Genomic DNA, 20,572 nt, shown 5'->3' with positions numbered 1-20,572 from the left:
CCACTGAGTGGACCCAATGTTTCATCCAAGCTGATCAAACTCACAGCAATACATTGCACTTGTTCTTGGCCGGAATAGCTGATGTTGTGTGATCAAGGGAGAGGAATCCCCACCCTATTAAATGCCAGGAAGCAACAGGGGTGGCAGGAGGTACAGTGGCTAACTAGGTAGCCACCCTTACTGATGCCAGTGACCTACATCCGGCCAGTGGTAGAAATCCAGCCAATGAGCTTGCATTTACACAGTGCAGTGCAAGGCCACCTGGAACATATAAGTAAAGGTGGAAATTCCTCCCTTCCCCTTGACAGCCTTGCAGCAGCAGCTCCTGGATAAGCAGCATTGCACCCTAGAACTTCTATCCACCTGGGGGGGAAAGAATGACCGTAACTACATCATGTGCGAAATAATTTGAATTATGTGGTCCTACAGTATTCAAATTACCTGCAGTCCTCTAACTAAGGATAATACATTTTCAAATGAGCCCTCCCGTCCACCTTGCGAAACAAATTGCTCACCTCTTTTCTAACTTAAGAGCCATTCCTGAGCATCTTCTAAAATTTTATTTGTTCCGGTAAATGCAAATGAATGAAGCAAATGTGTTGATCTCTTTTATTTTTTTTTCCTTAAAGTGGTTTTTCTCTTCAGTTAATACATTACACATTGAGCTCCCTAACCCCCTTCAGGTAGAAGAATGAAAACAGCCATTTGCACCAACAGCTTAGGACTGTGCAAGGTTCACCGTACATTTTTTGCTTTCAGAAGAGAGTACCAGGGAGGGCTACACAGAGGGAGGGAGGGAGGGAGGGAGGGAGATAAGAGGTGACAAGAGCACAGCAGCACTATCAGGAGAAATAAAAATCAATAGTCTTTGGATGGTGTCAGCTGAAAAGGGGAACAAAGTTATTTATCAAACCTGACAAGGGTTCTAGAGCTACAGAATCTTCCCACCTGTATTTATTTCTCTTCTCTCTCACAACGCTAAACAGAGCAACCTTGTAGCTTGGTACAATGTAATCAAACATTCATTCTTAAACACACTTTCTTGCAGGGTTTGAAGTATGTTGGCAAACACTTACATGAGGACACTGTGGAATATGCAAGTAAATTTTATCCGAACATCTCAAAGTAACTTCACTCCCAGAAACCTTTCAAGGGGTAGGGGGTGGGCATTGCTATCTGTACTGGAAACCCAACAGGTTAACATTTTCAAATACGCTTATATACGTCTGAGAGCCTAACTTTAATTCGGAGATTCGGTGAGAGGATTTTCTGCCTCAGGTGCCAAAGTATCTTGGTCAGCTAGCTCTGACAGGGAATGTCGTTGTCCGCCCCCCCCCCCCCCTTTAAGGCCTACTTCATTCTGTCACAGATTCAGTTTATTTCATTTATTCATCTTCACCATAATTGGACGTCGTACAATAAAAACAAAGAACAAAACAAAAACCCACCTTGGATTTTTGTATCACAAGTGGGGGGGGGGTGAATCACATATAGTTTATAAAACCACAGATCCTTAGGCCTAAAAATCCTTTAAAATAGCACAGTGGGGTACCTATTTCCAAGAATAGTATCCTTCAACTGCCCAGGTTTTTTGTTGTTGTTTAGTCGTTTAGTCGTGTCCGACTCTTCGTGACCCCATGGACCAGAGCACGCCAGGCACTCCTGTCTTCCACTGCCTCCCGCAGTTTGGTCAAACTTATGCTGGTAGCTTCGAGAACACTATCCAACCATCTCGTCCTCTGTCGTCCCCTTCTCCTTGTGCCCTCCATCTTTCCCAACATCAGGGTCTTTTCCAGGGAGTCTTCTCTTCTCATGAGGGGGCCAAAGTATTGGAGTCTCAGCTTCACGATCTGTCCTTCCAGTGAGAACTCAGGGCTGATTTCCTTAAGAATGGATAGGTTTGATCTTTTTGCAGTCCATGGGACTCTCAAGAATCTCCTCCAGCACCATAATTCAAAAGCATCAATTCTTCGGCGATCAGCCTTCTTTATGGTCCAGCTCTCACTTCCATACATCACTACTAGGAAAACCATAGGTTTTTACCAGGTGCCAAAATAAGGGAGAAGGGAGAGAAGAGACAGTTCCAGCCACACCTTATTCCTACAACTCATTTGTGGAAAGGGACGCCGGTGGCGCTGTGGGTAAAAGCTTCAGCGCCTAGGGCTTGCCGATCGAAAGGTCGGCAGTTCGAATCCCCACGGCGGGGTACGCTCCCGTTGCTCGGTCCCAGCACCTGCCAACCTAGCAGTTCAAAAGCACCCTCGGGTGCAAGTAGATAAATAGGGACCGCTTTCTAGCGGGAAGGTAAACGGCGTTTCCGTGTGCAGCTCTGGCTCGCCAGAGCAGCGATGTCACGCTGGCCACATGACCCGGAAGTGTCTTCGGACAGCGCTGGCCCCTGGCCTCTTGAGTGAGATGGGCGCACAACCCCAGAGTCTGGCAAGACTGGCCCGTACGGGCAGGGGTACCTTTACCTTTACCTTTACCATTTGTGGAAAGCCAAATATCGAGGCCACGGAAGACATACATTTACCCATCACTCTGCTCTGAATATTTTGTGCCATAACTATATTATGCACTGAACTGTCAACAGTACTGCCGCTCAGGTTTATGCGTACTGAAATGTGTCCGGCGTGACTTAATTTTCTGCAGCTGTACTGGCTGAATTTATGAATATATTATCAACAGTATTTCCTTCCATTTCTAACATTGCAATATTTTAGTAATAGGTTGCAGTTAGTAGGTTGCAGTTAGATATTAATCTAATCGTTAACGTCCAATTTTATTTTACAAGTTTGCAGAGAGATGGGGGGTGGTAGCAGCATATGTGTTTTGTGGCCTTAGGAAAGCCAATACCTTTCTGTCTTAAACCCTCTAAAAAATTGTGACACAGGGATAATCATGTGACTTAACTCACCCAGCAGTTGTAAGGGTTTTTGTGATACTGTGTGTAGTGTAGTGGCACCTGCCCTTTGGAATGCCTTCCCATTAAATATTAGACAGGCACAGTCTCTACTGACTTTCTGGCACCTCATAAAGACCTTCCTTTTTCAATAAGTCTTTTAAGCAGAGATCTCTATCCCAGTCTGCATGTCTACTGGAATTGTTTTCCCCTTTTTACATACACATATTTACAATGTATGGAATTGATTTTAGACGTTTTAAATTGCATTACTTTAGCACTGATATGCTTGCCATCCTGGGCTCCTTTAACAGGAAGGGCAGTATATACGGTAAATTTTTAAAAAGTGCTCTGAGGACTTAGGACTGATGCTGACGATGATGCTTCAGTGGGGACCAGGAAGTGGGCCTTCTTCACACTGGTGTCCTGGCTTTCAATGCCCCCCTCTTTGCAATGCCTGGGACTGCGTAGGGTTGCCATATTTTGAAGAGCAAAAAAGAGGACACATTTGCCAACTTCTACTTTTAACTATGGATTGCTATGACAACTCTACCCATGAAAAAGAGGTCGTGTCCTGGAAAAAGAAGACATATGGCAACCCCACGCAGACATGCACTCTGAAGTTTTAGGTGCCAGGTAAAATAACATTTTATTTCCTTAGGCTTTTAAACTCAGAAACTGTGTTATTTGTATCTTCCTGCTGCTTCTAGGATTGCATTCATGATTCCTTTTTAATTCTTTTTCAAGCAGCTCATATATTTGTGTTTTTAATGCTGCGTATTTTATTGCCTGAACCATGATGGGGAGGAATTACTGATAAAGTAGTGAATAAATTAAGGGTAGGGAAGAGTTGGACTACACCTCCCATCATTGCTGAACATGCTGGCTAGGGCTGAAGGAAACTGGAATCCAACAACATCTGAGGGGGGCACAGGTTCCCCACCCTTCATATGAATATAGATCCAACAAATAAATACTCCTCTATCTCTTCATAAGCTTATCTTCCTTCTAATGCTTTGAAATCCTTGGGAAAGTTTGGAAGATAAATATTATTTGCTTTGCAAAGCCAACATGCCTAATCGTTCCTGTTACGAAGGTTGCTCAACTTTTCACATACACAATTCGCTGTTTTCTGTTCCCCCATGTTATTGTCAAACTTTAACCTTTCTGGTTGAAACTTTCCATGCTTGGCTTCTGCCAGTACTTGTTTTTAACCCAACAGCAAAGGAAGTAAAATTCCACAAGCATGTTTTGTGGATTTCCTAGTAACAGCATACCCTTATGGAGGCTGTGGCAGGGTGTGTGGGGAGAAGCAAGATGGGGGCCTTTAGGATCTGCCAACTTGAGGCTCTAAACAAAATATCTCCTACGCCCACAGAAGATTCTACCTGCTTGGCAACACGGCTTCAGTTGATTTCTATCATAGAAAGCTACATTTGTGCAAGAGTGATGACTGGCTGGTTCACAGAGTAGTGAAGAAATGTTTCTATGTTTTAAACCAAGCAAGCTGCTTTACTGCCTCGCCTCTACTCTGTCAAGGAAAAAAGGAAAAGAAAATGAGTTTCAAGAAGGATAGTTATAGACCATATCGCCAGGGTATGTGTTGGTTGCATAGGCTGGATGCTCAAGAAACAGCGTACCCCCCTCAAATTTTCTTTGTTCGTGTCAAAATCATTGCACACATGAGCCTGTTCTGAAAAAACACATCAATTAGTGTGTCAGACGGGCTTCTGGCTTCTTAAGTCAGCAGGCAAGGCTGCAAAAAGAAAGATTGGGCAGCATAAATAGAACCCATAAGCACATTTGGTTCACAGAATTTTGTGTTTGTTTGTTTGCACCCCAAACTCTAAACTCCATGTAGCATTTAATCATGCTTCGACTGGGATTTGTTCAGTCTGTTTAGTCTGAAGGTGCAACAGTCTGGTGTTGCGCTGCACGTTGCCACAACACAAAATGGTGAAAAGAAGCTGTGCATGAACCACTGAAAAGCAGGGCAGACTGCTGCCCCTCTCTCCCCGCAGTTGTTCTATACAGTACAAAAGCAAGAATTGCTAAGTAAGAAAAGGGCTTTATGATGCTGTTTAACTGCCTTGTGCAATTTGAAGAGCTGGCATAAGGAACAGCCTGCACCCCTGAACCACAGAATGTACTGTATTGAACCCAAGCCATGGAACGTACTGAGCCAAGCATTTAACACTTTCACACCATGAGTCAAAGAAACCGCCACCCCATGTCACTTGAGTTCTTTTGACCAAGATAGGTAGGAAGGGGTAAAAGCTGATTGCACCAATTCATAAGTACGAACACTCAGAACAAAAACACAATTTTTTAAGCATGTGTGTGAGAGAGCGATAGACATAAGCACTTCATCAGTTTTGTAGAACTTAGTTTAGCTACAGCAGGAGCGATTGACAGCAAGAGGATAAAAGCGAGGGGAGGAATTACAGAAATGGACAAATATTGATTTTGGGGGAGAAATTTGGGGTTGGCTTCTAAACCAAGTAGTAGCCAGGCAAAATGAGAGGAGTTAAAACTCCTCAAACCACAACCCTCAGCTATACTTCTGCTTTAGGACACATTGTGGTGTTTCACGTTGCCAAAAATGTGTACGTATAAATGCAGATCATAAGAGCTGAGTTTCTTGGTTCATATAATAAAGGAAAATACTCACACCCTGTGACAGATCAGTTCATATTTAGTCTTCATACATTTTTTTAATAGAGAAGTTTCATTTAGAAAAAGTTTTAGATCGGTGGGACTATCAACAAATTGTGGGAGTGTGGAGTGCTGCTATGCAGTGCTCAAGCCAGCCAGACATGCCTTCCTTTAGGACAAATCCTTTTCACTCCCCCATATCCCCCCATTTCTCATGCCCCATAGATGCAGCATTTAGTGGCTTCTGAGGATGCTCAGTCCTCATAGGGGTGTTTTTTGTCCTACAGATTTTTTTGGGGGGGGGAATGTACTTCTGTAAAGTTCAGAGTATCCCTGAGTCTGCTGATGCCACCCTCTTACATGCTGCTATCACTTCAACAAGGTGATGATCATTATGTGGTGATGGGCACCATTTTATAAGGCTTTAAAAGGGAAATTAACAGAGATAAGGCTATCCATGGCTCAAGGTCATGATGGCTATATTCTACCTCCAGGATCAGAGGCAGTCTATCCTTGATTCTGAATACCAGTTGCTGGGAAAGGATGGTGGGTTATTTCAGCCATGTTTTGCTTGTGAGCTTCCCACTGGCACCATCTAGGGTGAGCCCCATGGGCCTTTGACCTAACCCAGCAGGGCTCTTCCTACAGGGATGGACTTAGGCAATATGGCACCCTGTGCAAGGACAACATTTGCCCCCTACCCTAGCGATGCCTCCCTTCCCCTCCCCTCAAAAATGGCCCCTTTGGCTTGGCGCCTCTGCTTCTTACGTCTAATGTTCTTGTCACTCAGATAAGCACTACTGCTATACAGGACAGTGTTTTTAGACAGAGGGCTCTTTTCAGGAACAGGCAACGATATCACCTGAATTTAAATGGCAAAGGCTCCCTCATACAGCATTAGCACTATTAAAAGGTTCCTTAAACCTGCAAATGTAAAACCTGCATTTTAGAAAACAGAAAAATGGGGGGGATACAAAAAGGAGGAGAAGCCATTTTTAGGGCTGCTTCAGGCGGCAGCATAGGTGAGTACCAATCTCACTCATGTTGGCAGAAGAAGAAGAAGAAGAAGAAGAAGAAGAAGAAGAAGAAGAAGAAGAAGAAGAAGAAGAAGAAGAAGAAAAAGAAGAAGAAGAGTAGTAGTTTCACTTTGATATCCCGCTTTATCACTACCCTAAGGAGTCTCAAAGCGGCTAACATTCTCCTTTCCCTTCCTCCCCCACAACAAACACTCTGTGAGGTGAGTGGGGCTGAGAGACTTTTTAAAGAAGTGTGACTGGCCCAAGGTCACCCAGCAGCTGCATGTGGAGGAGCGGGGAAGCGAACCCGGTTCCCCAGATTACGAATCTACCGCTCTTAACCACTACACCACACTGGCTCTCCAGAATAAAAGTAGTGGTTACTTGTGGGGACTTTCTGCATGGGGAATTGAATGCTTCTGAAAAGAAGAAGAAAATGGCACATCAGATATACTTTGGTGTGTGCTTGAATCACTGTTTTGGTTTCTCCACTCTCTGTTGCCAGTATTTACGGCAAAAGGGAGGGGAGACCCCCATTTGCTACAAACTAGAATATCCTGCTGACTGGCAAAATACACAGAATTGGGGAATGGGGCAATAGCGCAATAGCTCAGTGGCAGAGTATCTACTACTTTGCATGCAAGAGATTCCAGCTCCAATCCCCAACATCTCCAGGTAGGCCTGGCGTAGGCCCCTGCCGGAAACCCTGGAGAGCCACTGCCAGTCAGTGTAAGCAATATAGACCTAGATGAACCCAGAGTCTGAATGAGTATAAAGCAGTTTCCTCTATTCCTAATTTAAAACAGGGAGCTAAGAATAGAACTGTTACCGTAACAAAACAACAACAAGCACAACAAGAACCAAACCCAAACTGTTTACAGAGAGGGAGCTGTGTTAGCTTGTGGCAGCAACACCGAAAAAGAGTCCTGTGGCAGCTTGAAGAGTAACACATTTATTATGGCATAAGGTTTCATGAACTAGAGTGCCTGCTGCATCTGATGCAGTGGACTCCCGTTCACCAGAGCTTATGCCATAACAAATATTGAAGTGCCGCAAGACTCTGCTGTTGTCACTGCTGCTTGTTTCAACACAATTGTACAAGTCTCCGCTCTCTCTCCCTTGCTAGCAGTTGGTACTGCCCCTGAACAGCCATACAGCATGAGACCCAACAGCGTGCGCTCCCTTCTCTCCTTTAAATAATTAACTCAGGAAACACAGACATCCATCCCTGCAAAGCACAATGTCCAAGGAACCATTTGTGCAGCTAAAGTATGTCTGACTCATGCCGGCAGGGGTTGCTCTGCACATACCAGGGGCCTTATCTTTCATTAGGTATAAAAACAGAAGTAAAACTAGAGGATTTTCCCTGTGCCAATGATGACCCACAGTAAGGGAGATTAATTTCTGCCAAGGCAAAGCAAAACTCTCTCTTTCGGCTCCCCCAGCCTCATTTACTGAAGAGGCCTTTGGATTTATTGTTCACACACCCAAACACATTCACACACCCTTAAAATCCTAAGGATTTATTAAATTTGCTATCAAACGTGTGGGGGGGGGGAGGAAACAGAGTCAGTTGTCTAGGTGCATAACCAATGATATTGTCAGTTCTGATTAATCAGGAGTCCGTGCCAGGCTTATGGCCAATTAGAATTTACCATAATAAGGAGGTGACAGCTGGTGTTGCTAAGCAACAGCTGTCTATAGAGCTAAAGGAGCCAGACACATTTAGATGCTACTGTGGATTTCGACAGCAGCATGTCAAAACAACACAGGCTTCTGACCAGTGGAAAATTTTTACAACCGAAGAACAGGCACTGGAATGAGGAATGTGTTTACTTTTTGAGCCTAAAATTATAAAAGGAGAGAATTCCACCTTCCTTTCAGGGATGAATTTTGAGGCATTACTCTGGATTTTAATCAAGAGTTGCTGGAAGTTTGAGTCTCACACTGCTTGAAAAATGTATGGAGAAATCAGCCACACTGGAATACTAAAATAACTCCTGTCCAGTCTGAAGAATCTGCCTTGCAGCTCTGTTATATTCTAGCAACTTATTGCTATTAGAATAAAAAAATAACAACTATCAAACACAAACATGCACTCTGTTTCAGTGTTGCGTGCATTATATGTGAAAGAGAGCTCATAACTCTGCAATGATCAGTAAGGGAGACAGCAAAAACTTTTTTTCCTGTGGCAGGCAATGGTTAAGGTCAGGTTACTCATGAAAGCAAAAATAAATTACCAGCACTGCCCAGGGCTCCACTTTTGCCAGAAAGGTGTATTTCCTATTAGCATTCCTGTGTTGGTATGAATAAAATAGGTATTGAGCCAACGGAACTGTACCAGGGTACATGCAAACTATAACCATGGCTACTGTGTTAGTTTGAAGCTGCAAGCTGCAATCCAGAGTCCTCTGCATGCAGCAGATGGAGCCCCACAATCATATGGGGAAACAGCCACTCTGCCACAGCTGAAAAAGAGAAAGCTCCGCTGGCATGCATGAAGCTGCTATACTGTCTGGACTGGTCATGTGCTAGACGGTGGGTGGGCAGACTTCATGCTTCTCAGATCTATTTTGGTTTTGCTTTCTTACAAGAACAAGATCTGCCAACCAGAGCCTTGTGCAAAAGACATGCAGTTCAAATTAAAGAACAGGGTTTCTTTAAATGAACACGTTTTCAGTCCCAGGATTTAACTGAGCTCACAGTCCTTTCAAATGAAAATAGACTTCTGGTTCACTTCCTTCATTCCAGCAACTTAATTTGGGTGTGAAAGGCCCTATTACTGCTGCTATTGTTAAACAACTGGAATCCCAGAACTGTTGCCCATCTACCAAAAATCACCCAGAGATCTACCAGTAGACCCTGATAGATCTATTTTCATGAGATAGAAGTACACACTGGCACACATGATGAGATACAAGACAATGAGAAAGTGCACATTTGTTTTTAAAAGTAGCATGAGGAGAACAATAATATACCAAGTAGTTCACAGGGGCTGTCTAGCTGCCATCCTTACAACAACCCCGTAGTAATATTAGTGTTCCTGACACTTACTGTAGTAATATCAGTGATGATAATAACAATAATAACAACAATAATAATCTATCTATCTATCTATCTATCTATCTATCTATCTATCCCCCACCCATCTGGCTGGTTTGCCCCAGCCATTCTGAGTGGCTTCCAATACATAATAAAACATCAAACATTAATAGTAACAATCTGATCCATTTTTTTAAAAAACATCACAATAACTTTAAAATAAACAACTTATATAATATATTATATAATAGTATATGATAGTATGTTATAATAGTAATATTAGTGTAATGAGTTTGTAGGTGCAAGTCACCCTAAAGTTCTAGGTCCATCATGTGTTAGAATTTAATCAATGCTTGGAGTGTGAAAACTGAGTTGACAGACTAATATGTTATTAAGCCAGACTCTGTGCATTAGGCTGTGTACTAGACACTTCTAAATCCTCTGGAAATAACATGTGTGAAGAGCTAACCAAGCTAGGCAAAATTTCCTATGTCCAGGATATAGCCTGGGGTGATGAGCCATTAGGAAAGCCAATGGATCAAAGGAACTCTGTGTGATACAGCAAATGGATAGGACCCCTCCCTCCTCCACCACTGTCTCTGCTGTGTCTCATTTCCAACAGGAAACACAGCTGGAACCCCTGGAATCTTGCACCATTGAGAGATTGGGATGGCATACAACAACAGGTAAACATCCCTGCTCCACCCACTACTGGAAAGAATCCCCTCTGCTTGAGGCCCTAAAGCAGCTGTCAATCAGGGCAGACCAATCTGGAGGAGATGGACTTTTATTCATAATGCCAAATAATTGTCCCTTGACCTCCCACACATGCTATTGAAGTGGTATGCTAAACTACATTAAATAAAGTACCTCCCAAACCAGTCACCGCTGCCTGCTCTCACACAATTGCATTCTTGAACGGTTATATAAAAACAAACGACAGACCCCCCCAAAATGCAGGCAATGAGAGAAATATCACCATCAAGTTCTAACCAAAACAATCCAGGAATGCTAACCAAATATTGCTATCCCAACCATGCAGGGCAATTTTATTTTACATAACTTGCTCTCTGGTTGCAAACTGACCTAGCTTTCCAGCTCTCGTACCCTCGGGAGATTTCCAGGTTTCCAGTGTCACAAAATTTGCTCCTTTGCAATCTGTAGAGATGTCAGGAGCCAAAGTTTACTGGGTTCTCAGCGAGCATAGACCAGGCATCCCCAAACTCAGCCCTCCAGATGTTTTGGGACTACAACTCCCATCATCCCTAGCTAACAGGACCAGTGGTCAGGGATGATGGGAACTGTAGTCCCAAAACATCCAAAGGGCTGAGTTTGGGGATGCCTGGCATAGACAAATGGGACAAAGAATTCACAAACGAAAACTCACACTTGGTTCTCTGATAAACAGCCTGATAAACAAAACAAAACAAAACCCCTTCTGCCCCCCAAAAGAAGCAATGACTTTACATAGGCAAAGCAGCGAGGCATTAAACAGTTTGTCAGTGGATGACTGACAGCCATTAATTACGCAGTCATCTAAACATCACACACTTGGGAAACATCCAGCAAGAAGAAAAAGAAAAGCTTCTTGTACATGGAATCACAGCACCTGCTTCCTGCATCTTACCTCTTTCGTCTTTGCAGCACCGAAGACAGGGGTCAACAGGCTTCGGACATCTTTCCACCTCTTGTCACGCAGCATGAGAAGGCTGTCTGCAACAGGCTTAGAAGCCAAGACTGGAGTCTAATTGAAGGAAGAGACAGACAAGTACATTTAAAAACAAAAATCCATCTCTTTTTAATAGAAATTGAACTATTTATCACCAGAAAAGACAAAAGCCGTTAAATAGTGAAAAACTAAGCTAACATTCAGATTCCAGCACTCTTAGAGAGTGTCTACATGGCATTCTCTGCAAAACTCAGTATGGTGCATGTTGCTGGAAAAGGCACCGCAGAAAGACAGGCGTATCTTTCCCAGGGACACTCCAGTACACCTGAAAGCCAGCCAAGAAGCTTCCATCCCTCGGAAGGGACCACGAGGGCCATCTGGTCCAACCCTCTGCAATGCAGGAATCTTTTGCCCAATGTGGAGCTCGAACCCACAACCTTGAGATTTACCAACTGAGCTACATGCAGCTGGTCAAGAGATTAGCTCAGAATAGACTCATTGTATCTGCAGGGATCTGGCGCATGTTGGGTGAACATCCAAGAACACTCCAAGTGCCTGTGGAACAAAAGTGCGCTCTACAACCAGCTGGCATAAGTCTTCAGGGAGCCCCTGGAACAGTGGCACTGATGTCCTCCGAAATCACACTCGTCAACTCCTAATGTGGCCACACAATATTTCTTCTCCCATTCAAAGGTTGCACTGCTGCTCACCTGCTGACAGAGCAGCAGCCCAGGGGGGAAGGGCAGTGTGTGGCAGCACAACTGGGCCGGCTAGGAGAGCATGTGTGGCTGGAGAAGGGTGCAGCTTGGAGAACGGCCCAGATAGAGAAGGGCCCAAAGGGCCACATCTGACCCACAGCCCGAGAATCCCCACCCCTGATCTAAGAGGTCCACCCAGAATCCTTCGCAATGCTACAGAGAGAATGATCGGGTACCGATCTCAAGTCATGCCCACATGTGATCCAGTAGCTGCACCTGAGCATCCTTTGCAATATAGGCGTACTTACATGGGAGGCAGGGACGCGGGTGGCGCTGTGGGTTAAACCACAGAGCCTAGGGCTTGCCGATCAGAAGGTCGGCGGTTCAAATCTCCGTGACAGGGTGAGCTCCCATTGCTCGGTCCCTGCTCCTGCCAACCTAGCAGTTCGAAAGCATGTCAAAGTGCAAGTAGATAAATAGGTACTCTGGCGGGAAGGTAAACGGTGTTTCCGTGTACTGCTCTGGTTTGCCAGAAGCAGCTTAGTCATGCTGGCCACGTGACCCAAAAGCTGTATGCCGGCTCCCTCGGCCAATAAAGCGATATGAGTGCCGCAACCCTAGAGTCAGCCACGACTGGACCACGTCAGGGGTCCCTATACCTTTTTACATGGGAGGCACATTCCGCCCCCTGTGTGTGTAAGTGAAATTGTGTGAAGTTGGGAGCACCCTCTAAAAAGCTTCTAAATGCCTATTTCCCCCCCCCCCCCGGTCTCCCGATCTTTCTCCCGCTCTCTCTTCAATCCAAACCAAAACTGGCTGCAAGCTAGAGGATGTAAGGAAGTGAGTTCTACCCTGCACATCAGCTGTTAATAGGGGAGACTGAGCAGCTTAAACAAAGCCCCACTGTGCCTCAAGTCTCTTCGGGGTTTCCTCTTCCTTCACTGACATTCTCTTCGGGCTCTGGAGAGGGTCTCCTCGTGAGCCACGAGGTCCCTTCAGCTCTCTCCCACCATTTCCTGGTATGATTCTATTTGTTTATGAATTTCCCAGCACCATGTCCAGTCATGTGCAAGTAGAACACAAATAAGTGTGTGTGTGCGAGATGCCTGGACTGCAATGGATCCTGGGATGCGCCTTTTATAAGTGGTTTCAGTGCCACCCCTCAAATAACTTGATACCTTAGCCAGGCTAGCGCTGACCCAGGCTTCTTTGAAGGACAGAGCCCACAGACCTGATACCACACTGAACACTGCATTTGTCAAGCTTTCCTTATCTCACCACAAACACTTTTGCTGTTCATTGCATAATGTGTGTTATTGCTTCACACAGGCCAGGACAAAACTGAGCTCAGTGCAGGGATAAGTGCCTCAGTGCAGGATGAATTGAAGAGCCTTCTCTTCCACAGAGGAGAGAGAGAAATATAAAATGCTTTAAGTGAGCATTTCTGAACACATGAAAGCGACTACAAATTATCAGAATCGGTGCTCTGCCACTTCTTTCTCTCCCCACTTCTTTCAAGTCACCTGCAGTCAGGTGATTATTCTGATTTATCGGCTGAATATTCTATAACTGCTCGTTCCCATCAAATCCCTCATCAAAGCCCATCTTTTCTGTGAAGTCTTTAGGAAAAAGTCCTACGTCTCCATATCCTACTGTAAGTAACTCAAAGGATGTTTAATGAAAATAAACACATATTTTTCTCCTGTTCATCTCTGTCTCCATCTCGTTGCCCTTCCACTGTTGCCTCACCACTGTCAAATGTTAGATTTTGAGTTCCTTGAAAGAAAGACTAAAGGTGCTATAGCAGTAACAACAACAAATTAATAAGTGAAACATGTAACAAAATGCTCCTTCCTAACAGGAGCGATCCTGTTCAGGGTTCAAGCCAGCCACACCCTTTTATAGGGTACCCTCTTTTGCATTCCCCTAATTTTTCATTTTTCTTTTCCAGCCAGCATTCATTTTTCTTTTCCAGCCAGCATATATATATATATATATATATATAATTTTATTAGTTTTTTAAACATATCATTTTCAACCGTAATTAAACATACTAATACATCTTATTCAAAATTTTGACTTCCATCAATCCTGTCTGAAAATAAGTTATAAGTGATAAGTTATAAGTGATAAGTTATTTTCATGTCCCATCGAGATGAGCCCTGATACAGTGGTACCTCCGGTTAAGTACTTAATTCGTTCTGGAGGTCTGTTCTTAATCTGAAACTGTTCTTAACCTGAAGCACCACTTTAGCTAATGGGGCCTCCTGCTGCTGCTGTGCCACCGGAGCATGATTTCTGTTCTCATCCTGAAGCAAAGTTCTTAACCCAAGGTACTATTTCTGGGTTAGCAGAGTCTGTAACCTGAAGCATCTGTAACCTGAAACGTTTGTAACCCAAGGTACCACTGTATAGCAATGCTATAAGAGGCAAGAGTCCAGCAGTAAATGGCATACATCTTATAAATAAGAGATGGTTGAAAAGAAGAATTCGGAGCACTTGCTACTACAATGAACCAGATGGCTGGACAGAATGCAAAAGTTCATTTTCTGTATTTGTTCCCCACACTTGTTTTGCAAAACCAAAGACACAAACCACGTTTTACAAAATACAATAGCATACTTCATCAATTGATGATTAGTGTAGAGCGGTTGGGTATTGTTGGACATGAGCCAGAGAAACCTAAAACCCCTGCTCTGGGGAAAAAAGAAGCCGTTTCAGGGCATATGAGACCACCATGTTCTTGAAGCCAAGCAGGTCAGATCAGTTCTTCACATTTCTATAGCAATTTGAGGCTTGTTTTAAATCCTCATGAAAGCTCTTCAGCATTTCAGAATTTATGCCAATAAGCACAGTTTCGTATGCAGTTTTGACTAATGCACATATTTTTGCAAGCAATTTCTTCTTTTGTATGCTATCTTCACTACAATGTACTTATTTTATGCATATTTTAACCTAATAATAATAATATTTTTGTAAACATTGGTTGGTTGGAGAACTGCATTGCAGAATTTGGGCAATTTCAAAGGATGGCTGTCGTTGTTTTGAAAACTGCAAATCTGATAGATACAATTTGTGATCTGAATCAGATTTCTCCACCATCCCTGGAGACTGACACCACTACTTAACAACTGTAAGGCAGGGTAAGGCCAGACCCAAAGGGCTGACATCGTGGTCTGCCTGCTCAGTGATCCCTGAAGCTCACATAAACCCATTATATCATCGGTTTGTGCCAGTCTTAGTTGAACACACTGCAGGTGCACCATGAGGGTAGCTGCATTAGGCAGTCCAGTTCAACCTCCATCCACAACTGCCATCAAACAGCAAACCTTGATATGCAATCAGTCCCATCCCATCCTCTTCAGTTGCCACTCATTGATTATGGATGAAGAGTGTAGTCCTCCCACCCTATATGTGTGCCTGCCAAGTGCCCTAGAAAAAAATGTGGCATCCCTTTCTTTGCACAAAATTGTGCCGGCCACTCTGGCTGATGTGCTCTTACACTATGCATCTTCCAGGGCCATGATCTTAGGTGCTGCATGAGATCTCCCCGCCCCACACAAAATGCATGGGGGGAGGCGAGAGCAAGGCATGGGTCACATGACTCACCTGGGCCTGCATCCCAGAAGAGGAATATCCTGGTTTGGGGTCTGAAAACATTGGAAAGTATGTATATACTGTCACTGGAGCAAAGTGGGGCTGGAGCTCAACAGCTAGGATACAATGGTGTTTGTGATAAAGAGATGGAATGGAGGTGTGCTTGGCTCAGTTAATGTTTTAGCTGAAATAGTTTACATATACATTTAGGACGGATGTCCAAAGTAATACACATACACACAAAGAATCATCACAAAACTGTGGAAACACAGGGGAAGCAGATGGAAAAAAAACTTCAGGTGCTTGAACAAAGATTTATGTCAGGCCCTAGGCAATTTGGAATAATCAATTGGAGTTGCTATCGTGGTTTATTTACTTGATAGAAATTGCTATACAAAATCTGCCCCCAAAGAAGAATTATTTCAAAACACATCAGGCCTGAAATAAATCTTTCTTCAAACAGCTGAAGTTCTTTCCTCTTTCCTTCCCAAAGTAATACCCACCAATATAATAGAAGTATTTATACAGTGTATTGTTCACTAGCCCATTAATAAAGATACCTGATTTACAAAAAAAGTTTTTCAAATTCCAACAAAGATAGAACTCTGTATTAGCTGAGGCAAAAAAAAAAAAAAAGGTAATTGCCTCACTAATTTCTGCTGAATTCCATCAGCAGCTAAATCTTCACAAACACACCCCACCAAAGTTTCTTGGAGAGGAATTAAAAGAGGGGAAGGGTGTGTTGCTTAAGACTCTGAATATTAAATTATAGAGATGATATAGCTCTAAACTAGTACACCAAACACATAACTATCAACCCATCCCCTACAGTTAGCTATTCAATGCAGACATAAACTGAAAAGTAGGAAATGACACTGGAGTACTGGTTGGTTGCCACCCATCTGTCTTGGGAGACACTGGAAGAGTGCACCTTTGGGGTGAAGTCACACCATTGGAGAATTACAGCACCTGATGTGGCTGTAGAAACCAATACTGGAGAGACATACTTTGTTGCAGCTGGGGTAGATGAAGGTGTCTGGTTGTGCTGATGCAGATGTACCATGCCTGAAGCCAGCCCCCTGTTGAATACGTCCTTAGGGATCCTACCAACTTTCATTCTGTGGACATGACTAAGCCAGTGTAGACGTCACTGAGACAGGGCATGCACACTGAGACAGGTGTGCAAACATGCTTGGAATGTGGACTTGGGAGAGCACATCTTTGTTTGAGACTCTGTCCTTTCATGTGATGCCCACTGAGGTGTTAGTCTTGGTGTGTGTAAGCTGCCTACGTCTCACTACCATTAGGCAGCGTGCTCAACACGCAAGCCTGGTAGACCTTCATCTTGGTATTGGTCATTAGCATCACATTCTCCTATACCTTCAGAGAGATGAGCCATTGTCATAGCTGCCTGACCAATGTGCTTGTCCAGCTCAGCATCAATGGAGTTGTTGTTGGTTATGGGGGAGCCCAGGGAGACAATATCATCTATCACCTCAAGTGTGTGGTCACCATTGCTAATGCGTGGAGTGCTGGCCATGTCCTGACCCAAGATGCTGGTCTTCATTAGGCTGATGGTGAGGCTGAACTCCCTGCAGACTTGGGCTGTATGGCTGATGAGTCTCTGTAGAGCTTCATTGGAGTGTGCTGTCAAGGCTGTATCATCTGCAAACAATGTCTCTCAGATAAGGACCCACCACACTTTTGTCTTGGTGTGGAAATGTGCTAGGTTGAACAGACTCCCGTCACTCCTTGAATGGATATACACACCATCTTCAATCGAGCTGAAGGCATATGATAGCAATACTGTAGACAGACGAATATGCCAAAGAGAGTTGGGGGAAGCACACAGTTCCGGAATTACTCTGGAGTAACTGCAGTATAATTTGGTGGAAGCATCCCGGAAGCCTTTCCTAACTGAGTGTCTTGCAGATGTTTTGAACTACAACATCCATCAGTCCCAGCCAGCAAGGTGAATGGTCATGGCCAGGGTGATAGGCACTGCAGTATAAAACATCTGGAGGGCATCAAGGTTGGAGGATGCTGCCTTAGAGTGTTATAAGTAACTCTGGATTCAGGCTTGTCAGTACAATCCCATGCTACTCAGAGGTAAGCCCCACTGAGCTCAGTGGGACTTACTCCCGGGAGAATGTTTTGCAGCCTTACTCCATAAAGTGTAACTTCATAACAAAGCAGCAAATATGGTACATCTAGATAGAAGAGCAAAATACAGAAAGAAATATTTTTAGTTAATCTGTTGTTGTTTTTCTTCTTCTATAGGCTTTGGGGTTTTCTACTTTATTTTTCTCAGAGCACATCATTTTGGGGTGTCAGAACTGGCGTCCATTATTGCCCTTTAGCTAGCAGAATTAAAAGCAGTGTATTATAATTAATATTTATATTAACATTATTTATATGCAGTGCACTGCATTAGGTATTTCACAACAAAACCTTTCTTGAAGTCCCACAGTATGTGAAGACCTATGGCTACAGAACTACAAAAATAGAATAATTAAATGGTGAAGCCCAAAACAAATTAATGTGATAATCCCTATGAAAGCAAATCATCAAAGAAAGCTTAAAATTAACTGGTATTATTGTAATGGATAGATTTAGCCAGGTCGAAAGATTATCACATTTCCCTGCTAACGATAGAAGACTTAGTTTTGACACAAATAATTTTTTTTAGAGGACTGTAAAACTTGTTTCATTGAACTTGCAGGTTGCTAATAACGGTAGCAAGTTTCATAAAATATATGAAGTAATTCTAAAAAATAACTGAAAAATTAAATGAGCTATGCCAGGCTGTGTAAAATATGGACACTAATAGAGTAGAAAAGTTGAGTAGAGAATTATACATTAATGTCAAGATTTTCAAAGAAGAGCGCCTAACCTTTTTAATCCATACTTAGGAATTCACAAAAGGTGTCCATGTTTCAGATGAATTAAATTTAATGGGAGTCGCAGCACTTAATTAGCAAAGTCTAATGATTCAAAAAAGTTTTGGTTTAAAATCAAGTTCAATGAAGACCTTTCAGCTCCCTCGGCCTCAACAGGTGTGAAAAGGATATAAGCATCTAGCTGTAAGCCAAGTCAATAAGGCCTGTTGTAATCTTCTGTATGGTACAAGTCAACAGTTATTACAGATCAGACAAAACCTAAATGTTCACTGCCTCAGCTTAGAGGAGTTTTTTCTGGAGTTAGGGTAAGCACACCATGACACATGACTATGGCTTTTAAGGAAAAGTTTAAAGCACCAAAATGGCCAGGCAAACTTCTGATTGCAATATATTCCATTGTGTCGGTGTCACTATGGAAAATGCCTAGAGGTCTGGTCATTCTTGATGACTAGGCCCATGCCATGATAGCTAACAAACATGGCGGCCCATTACTTGTGGTCTAGTCCTCCTCATGTATTCAAATAATCAAAAATAAACTCCTTTTCATCTGATGGCATATACTCAAATATGCTACGCAGGGCACTGAAAACCTGGTCTCTGCCTTTAAGTGACAAGAGTTACAACAGGGCCTCCAATAGCTGATAAATGAGGTGAGGTGATCTTCCCAAGTAATTCCACTGGAGTTTCAATGTTTCATAAGTATATGTTGCTGCCCAGATGGCCTACACACCACATTCGCAATGCTCACCAGCACTGTTCCTGTGCCTATAAAAAGTACACTTGGCCTCATTCAGGCAGCCTAGTTTGTCAGCCAGCACGTTCCCCTGTAATGCTGCAGTAATGATGTTAACTTTGTGCAGCTCATGATCAGCAGCTTGTCTTGCAAATATTCTCAGTCACTCAACTCGCAGGTCTTCATCTATTCTGAAATACATCAACCTGACACTCCAGCTCCCCAGCTTGGAAGTTTTATAAATAGAGACAGTGTTCCTTCTTCCATATTCCTTCCCCAATAGGAAGAAGTAATTCACAGTGCTTCGGTGAAATGAATTGTTTCTCATCATTATAATCCAGGCTGCAAATGCTGGAAAGATTTATGCCCCGTCTCCTTGTCAAAAGATGTTTGTAGCAGTGGCAATGTTACACTAGTATGCATGGGTTGCCAGTATGGTGTCCTCAGGCACACCAACAGAGATGCTGCCTGGTGCCTGCAAGACCCCATGTTCTTGCCCATTCTGCTGCTGAAATGAGGTTTGGAATAAGCCTTCCACTGTTCTAGGCTTCCCCTGCCAAGGTGCAGCCCCTCTAAAACTGCAATTGGGCTTGAAAAAAGACTTCTATTGGTCTTCATAGCTGTATTCTCCAGAAAGTTCACCCAAGCCTAATTGCTGGAAGCTCCTGCCAACCTAGCAATTCGAAAGCATGTCAAAGTGCAAGTAGATAAATAGGTACCACTCCGGCGGGAAGGTAAATGGCGTTTCCGTGCGCTGCTCTGGTTTGCCAGAAGTGGCTTAGTCATGCTGGCCACATGACCCAGAAGCTGTACGTCGGCTCCCTCGGCCAATAAAGCCAGATGAGTGCCACAACCCCGGAGTCGGTCACAGCTGGACCTAATGGTCAGGGGTCCCTTTACCTTTACCTAATTGCTGGAAGAGGATTAAGAGAAGTGTGTGTGTGTGTGCGCGCGCGCGTGTGTGTGTCCCCAAGTGTTTCTCCCATATGCAGATATGCCTGCAGGCCCAAAACACATTGCCAAGCCTTGCGCCAGTCCACCAAGCAGTCTCCCCATCCTTTCTAATGGTCAACACCACCTGATGCTAGACAATAATAATAGTGCACACTTTTGTACATTATTTACGAGGGTGGGGAGGGGGATATGTACTGTAGAAATGTCACACTGAAGAGGAAACTGCATGAGCTACCACAGAAGGAAAGTAACAATCCTGCTTCAGAGAGTAATGGCTTAGTATGCCAGGGTGATTTATTGACTAGGCAGTTGCTCAGTGTCTTTCTCTAAAATATTTGCCATCCACTTCCCCTGAAGGAGCACAAAAAAGAATCCTACCACAAGCATGTCTCTCCACCTTTTCCTT

The 20,572-nt window shown here is 43.6% G+C and overlaps 1 protein-coding gene across 5 annotated transcripts in view; it reads right to left on the bottom strand.

The window, feature by feature from the left end:
• TBXAS1 (thromboxane A synthase 1) overlaps positions 1–20,572 on the bottom strand; it is a 297,489-nt gene that overhangs the window by 170,427 nt on the left and 106,490 nt on the right. For all 5 annotated transcript variants that reach the window (XR_014555605.1, XM_083700528.1, XM_083700529.1 and 2 more), the window contains exon 6: positions 11,243–11,359. Coding sequence is in view for 4 of the 5 variants with exons in the window: in XM_083700528.1 (XP_083556654.1) it covers positions 11,243–11,359 (117 nt within the window). In the remaining variant the exon portion in view is untranslated. The remainder of the gene's footprint in view (positions 1–11,242; positions 11,360–20,572) is intronic.

This window comes from Podarcis gaigeae (assembly GCF_964106915.1).
Source record: "Podarcis gaigeae genome assembly, chromosome: 10".
In the NCBI taxonomy this organism is placed as follows: domain Eukaryota; kingdom Metazoa; phylum Chordata; class Lepidosauria; order Squamata; family Lacertidae; genus Podarcis; species Podarcis gaigeae.
This window is presented reverse-complemented; position numbering and strand designations above follow the sequence as displayed.